Source organism: Gavialis gangeticus, unplaced genomic scaffold (genome assembly GCF_001723915.1).
Source record: "Gavialis gangeticus isolate Ggan-Ray unplaced genomic scaffold, GavGan_comp1, whole genome shotgun sequence".
NCBI classification, from domain to species: domain Eukaryota; kingdom Metazoa; phylum Chordata; order Crocodylia; family Gavialidae; genus Gavialis; species Gavialis gangeticus.
The window spans coordinates 21154415-21160729 of NW_017728996.1; the positions used below are offsets into that span (position 1 = coordinate 21154415).

The 6315-nt window shown below is 40.2% G+C and overlaps 1 protein-coding gene across 2 annotated transcripts in view; it reads right to left on the bottom strand.

The window, feature by feature from the left end:
- The window catches only part of EFL1 (elongation factor like GTPase 1), a 384491-nt gene that overhangs the window by 347627 nt on the left and 30549 nt on the right, over window positions 1–6315 (bottom strand). For both annotated transcript variants that reach the window (XM_019504107.1, XM_019504108.1), the window contains 4 exons: window positions 5524–5647; window positions 4423–4499; window positions 4142–4278; window positions 3363–3485 (listed from right to left, as the gene is read on the bottom strand). In XM_019504107.1, coding sequence (XP_019359652.1) covers window positions 3363–3485; window positions 4142–4278; window positions 4423–4499; window positions 5524–5647 — 461 coding nt within the window. The remainder of the gene's footprint in view (window positions 1–3362; window positions 3486–4141; window positions 4279–4422; window positions 4500–5523; window positions 5648–6315) is intronic.

Consider the following 6315-nt stretch of genomic DNA (forward strand, 5'->3'; position numbering starts at 1 on the left):
GCCCCCATATGCAATCACTTCTGCATATATATGACAAATGTACACAAATTAAGAAAAAAATGTATTTTTAATTTATTTAAAATATATTACTGTGGGTGTTTGATTTTTAGTATGTAGCTTGTTTTTTCCCCCTAAAATGGCAAACCCTCTTCCCCAAAGGAGTACTTCCAGGGACAAGGGGAGGGACTTCTGGCAGAAAAGGTTAAGGGTGGGACTTCCATTCCCAAGATGGCAACCAAAAGGCGGGGCACCTGTCAGGAGGCAGGGCTACCCATGCAGCTCTTGACAGCTTGCCAAAACTTGGTAAGCGGCCCTCTGCCCTACATAACTGCCCACCCCTGCCCTATGGCAACACTGTTACTGCATGGCACAGTAACTGCCTGTACTGGACCATATGCATACCGCACTTTTTTTTTTTAGCAGCTACTTTGCCATAGCGGCACGCTATAAACAGGGGAGTGCGCCACTACAGTGAAGTAGCTGCTGGTCATGTGTAATCACACATGGATGCTTCATGACCATACAGAGCATCACTATGGCAAGGTAGCATCACGTGTAGACATACCCACTATGTCTGATATTAGTCCAAAGCCAAAAAGTTCATGATTTACCATATAACTCATTGGGCTGGGTCCCAGCAGTTAACAGCATTTCAAGCCATGGTACTCCACAGCTCAGTATGTGGGTGTGTAGTCAATATAACCACTACAAAAGGATCCAGATGCTACTGGCCAAAGCTGGTAGCATTGCCAGAACCTGGCATTAAATACCAATCCAATTAAAGTCAATGGCAAAACTCCTAGCGACTTAAAATTATATGCCTTATAATTTCACATTCAGGGTAGAGGGTATTAATTTATTATTCTGAAAATCTGCCAAAAAAGCAGAATTATGAAATAATTAAGAATTCAAGCTATTTATTTAGCAACATGATGCAAATATTTGTTTTACATTTTTATATAATGGTTAAAAAGTGGGAATGCAACTAGTTCTGGGTTCTTATCCTTTCCTGGCATTCAACCTGATTGTCAGATCTGGGAGAGGTCAAACTACACAAAAGTAGATTTTTTTTCTTTTTGGCAGATTATGACCTTAGTGAAAGTGTTGCTATACTGTTCAGCTATGTAGCAATAGCTTTTCATCAACACAGTTTAAAAAATACACAGATGAGTCAAACCCACCCTTCACTGAAATCAGCTATATTTAGTACAAAACATTTTCCCATTCATATCAAAGTTTCCCATTATGTAAATTATGGAAACATTTTTTCAATAATAAATCTTTATAAAATCTTGACTTGCATTCTAAAATGCTATCTTAAACCTTTCTAAAATAGATTAACTTAGTGTATATGATGCAGTAAAAGACTCAAAAGAAATAGCTTCTTTTGTTATGAACCACAGCTTCCAATGGGAAGAAATGAAGACTAGCCTGATAGTTACCATTACATGCATTGTTGGACCATACTGAACTAATGCATTTCAAAGGCATGTTTCAGACAGACACAAAATTACTCCTCCCAGCAAATTAATTTCTTAAACACCACTAGTTTTTACCAGTAGCAAAAGTTTGCAATAGCTGTATTACCACTGTGGTGGCACAATAGGGAGCACTATTAGGCAGGGACTCCCGCCTCACTGTGCCAGGCCCAAAACCCCACTTCGGAACTCTTCCTCAGGGAGCCTACAGCTGCTTGTCCCACTTCCTGGAGAACCCCTGCAAGCCTGGGGTAGCATTGCCACCACCCAGGCACTGGTCTCTGAAAGGGCTCTGTGCAGCCCAGAGCACACAGACCCTGCAAACCTAGGGGGTGCTTTGTCCACAGTAATATTTCTTGGTGCTTCTTTCAGCCTGAAGCACCCAATATAGCATCAGGAAAAAGCAAAGGAAAATACAAAGACAAACTTCCCTGGCAAAGCAGGGGGCAGAAGGCCTCTCCCTCTCTTGGTACCCAACAATGCAGGATGTAACCCCACACCTTTATTGATCAGAGGGGGGTGGGGTTGGATGAGGTAGTCAGAATACACTTTTAGCTGACAAAAGCAACTTGAGTCTTTACAGAGACTAAATACAGCGACTCTTTTAAGATGCAGCTTGCCTATGCATAACTCCTGGCAGGTTTCCAGGTTTCTACTTACAGAAATCACCAGGCTGCTAGCTGGGGTATTTTCTTGTAGTTTCCAGGTGGCCACAGGAAGGAAGAGAGTGTTCCCCGGTCCCCCTAGGAATTTTATCTGGCCAGGTCAGATTCCTACCCCATTACCTGGATTAGTTTTTATAACCCTCATGTCCTACTTCATTTTTCTCACTCCTACCCACCTCACCTCTTTCTCAGTGCCCCTTCTTCTATACACTAATCACCGCTTTCTATTTAGCAGCTCTGCTTCCTACAGTCCCTTAACAGCATCTGATGAAACAAGCCCTCTACTTATGAAAGCTTATGCCATACACGTAAGTTAGTCTATAAAGGTGCAAAATCTACTGTGCCTTCTGCCTGACTTCATACTAACATGGCTATCACTACAAAAATTATTCAGCATGGCAAATTCAAACAAAAAAACTATTTCTTACACCTTGCTAAACATAGCTAGTCAATACAACAGGCATTAGACCAAGCTTCAGTCTCTAGAGGCTGTTAACATATTGAGGATGTTTACATTCATCTTGATACAATCTTCCAATCTAATCTGCTTTACATTTCAATAGATAATGCTTACTTCCCATCTGCCTCTTCAAAGTCTCTTAAATCAGTGTTTCTCAACCCGTGGTATGCATACTCCTTGGGTTACGCGAGACACAGGCAGGGGATACATGGGTGCTGCATTTGGTCTTTGCCTGCTCAGGCCAGAAATTCTGGCCGCTACCCCTCCTGCCTAGTCCAGTGCACCGGGGCTTTCAGTCCCCAGTGTCAGTGTGCCAGGGGATAGGGAGAGAGGCCCCGCGCATGCTGCTTTGCCCTTGGCCGTGGTGGGAAAAGTGGGACTCAGCTCATGGCAGCGAAACCAGAAATGCCATGGTGGGACTTTCAGTTTCGTTTTTGTCACATCGAACAGCAGGGGGTCTGTAGGGTACCAAAGGTTGAGAACTACTGTCTTAGATATACCCTCAGACATTACATTTATTTGTGGTTTGAGACATTTAAAAATACCATGCAATGCACAGGATCTCAGAAGCATCCTGAACAATAAAAAAGGACTCTTATATTCTGGGATATTATTAACAAAGGTTTACTATACCACTGCCTGCAGACTAAGTGCCAAATGCAAAGCAGATGTTAAACAGATTCTCAAGACCCAAAACTGATATGAGAGCAATTTACAAATAAAGCCATCTTCAAATTGGTATAAAAAACATTTACTCACCATTTTTCAGATCTTGCGTTTCTGGTGGTAAGGAATCAAATGTTCTAGCTCCAACACACATCAATTTTTCCACTCTCTCAGCAGTAATATCAAGAGGACTAGGAAGTTTATTACACACCATAGCTAAAACACATTGTTAAGGATACATGGAAGCCTGCTACAGAATTCTTTATTAATAAAAAAAATATATATGGTAAATGCTTCCCATTTTGTATTTCTCAAGAATGGTATTACTTGCATACACCAGCAGTCGGAAATGGCTGATTACTAATATCCAAATCCATTCCCTGGTTTTATGCAGCTCCAACTAAAGTTAAGAGCTTCTTGGCATATGCGGAAGGACAGAATACTTAAGGAGAATACACCCACAAGGCATCAGCAAAAGTTTTACTGAGGTTTAAGGGACAAGTGAGTCACAGACAAATTCTATTATGAAAAGGTGATCATGGCATCCTTCAGAAAAAGAGTTCTAAAATATATATGTGAAGGACCAAATAAAGCTACATAACTGAAACATATTGTAAATCCACACGACTTAAAAAGACTTCATAAAATTTCTTTATTTTTTAAATGGAAGTGTGCAAGCAGGAACACCAACCAGGCAGAAATAAAATAATTACAGGTGTAACTTAATATTAATATTGAAAAAATAAATCCCCTGGTATATTTGTGGAAAAAAGGAATTTTTACACAAATTATTAAATCACATTAAATAGGAAACTGCTCTGAAATCTCAGAACTGCTGGTAAAGTACAAAGCATATTTATCCTTAAGGATACAGAGGACAGCCTCAGATATGGGTAGCCACTGACTGCAAATAGCATTGAGGTGAACTCTAGGATCTGAATGACGTGCTTCACGGGCTCCAATTTTCAGTTCCAAGGAGGTGACTATTTTATCAATTTTATCTTTGTCTCTACAAAAAAAAGAATGGCAATATGACCTATATCAAGCACCTACAGCACTTGCAATAAACTGGTCAAAACACAGCAAGCAAGCATCTTCATCTGAGCACATAGTACATGAAAAAGATTCAGTGAATACACTGAACTTTGCTTACCTTTTCATAACAGCTTCATATAGACTCCATATATTGTCCAGAACTAATTGCACAAACAGAGGTTTTTTTCCTTTTGACTAGAAGAACATAGGGCAATATTTAGGAGCTTAAATAAACATTATATAGTTGATAATGAATAAAACTATAGTGTTAAAGTGCCAATCTTCACAAGCAGTATTTTTAAGAAGTCCTACTAGATCAAGGCTATTGGCTGGGCAATGTGAATGAAAGGTCAGCTAATTTAACAATTATAATGAGATCTGGGTGGGGCAAGTTGCAGGACCAATGTGCCATCAAACAACTGAAAGCAAACACTCAATTTTTAACATGAAGGAGGGTGATAAATATTGACTGTGCATATACATTAGGCTAATGATATTGGCCTAATCCTGAGCCTGTCCTCAGCTACTTTTTAATATGATTTTGCCTTCAAGGTTTCAGAAAAGGAAATATTAATAATTAAATGGGGGAGAGGAGAGAAAGGGTGCATGATTCATGAAAGAACTAGATTCCCAGCCACACTCCCCAGAGTGTATCTAACTTACGAGGACAAATATATGTTGCCCTTCTGTGGCAAAGGCTCTAAAGCTGGAGGTGTAAAGTCCTAGCAAAGGATCCTTCCTGTATGAGGGTGTCTTGCCAACAGCAACTCCTACATCACCCATCCATCTCTCACCCTCAATACAATGTCTCTGTACACCATGCCTGGCTGCTGGAATGCTCCTTATACTGGGCATCGAGATAAAATATGTGAGAGCTGCTATAATGGGGATAAGCTACATGTGGTCTCTTTAGGCAAAGGAAACCTTTGTTGACCAGACTGAAGCCTTAAGGAAGCTTTGCCCCATGAGAATGCCACAAACTGCCCTATTGAATGGGAAGCTATTGTTTTTATTTATATAATATGAACTGAAAAGGTATTATAGCATGAAAATTATCTTCTTAAAATGGAAACCAAAATTAGAAAATATCAGGCTGCAGATCAAGACATGTATGTACCTTCTGTTATTTGACAGTGAACTTTAAACACCATTACAATAAAAGGAAAAAGGTGAACCAAGAGCTTCAACCCAATATATCTATGCATCTCAGCAAAATTACCTGGTCACCTTTCATTATCTTCTTTGCCTTTGTATTAAGATAATAATCTCCCCATAAGGTCTTCAAAAGTACTGCAGGCTTGATTCCAATCTTTTGACTATACAGTTTCGCAAAAGGTTCAATGCTAAAAGAAAGCAAAATCCATTTTGATACAATTATATATACAGAGTACTACACTTACCAAAGTATCTGGATCAATTTGCGAGACCTGCATTTCAATCTTAAATATTTTATCTCTTAGTTATTTCCTCCTTAAATGTGGGGTGTTTAGTTCTTATAACTATGACAACATTTAATAACTCAAAAATTAAATCAGTATTAATAAAATCTTAGTTAACAAAGGCCAATTAAAATTTGAACCAGATTTGAAGAAACAGACTTCAGATGCTATTATAATGCTATTACAACATAAGACAGAACCATAAACACATTTTAAGTTCTTCATATTAAGACAAGAATCTAAATTTCTTCCTGTCCAAATTATGTTTTTAACTAGGTTTTTTGGTCAAAACTACAAAGTGCAGGCCTCACCCCCCTCCCCCATCAACCCTGCTCCTTGGAGGTGGTGGTAGCACAAGGTGCTCACTCCTCCCACCCCCCCGTCCCCTTGCTCCAGCCTCACCACCGCATCCAGGGATGGCCTGCCCCCACACCCAGCCCTGCTCCTTGGAGGCACTGGCAGCACTGGCCAGGTTCATCCCTGCCATTATGGTGGCGCTTCATCCCCAGAGGGGGATGTAGGGGACGGATTGGTGCAGCAGAGCACTGCCATGACAGAGGGGACAGAGTGGG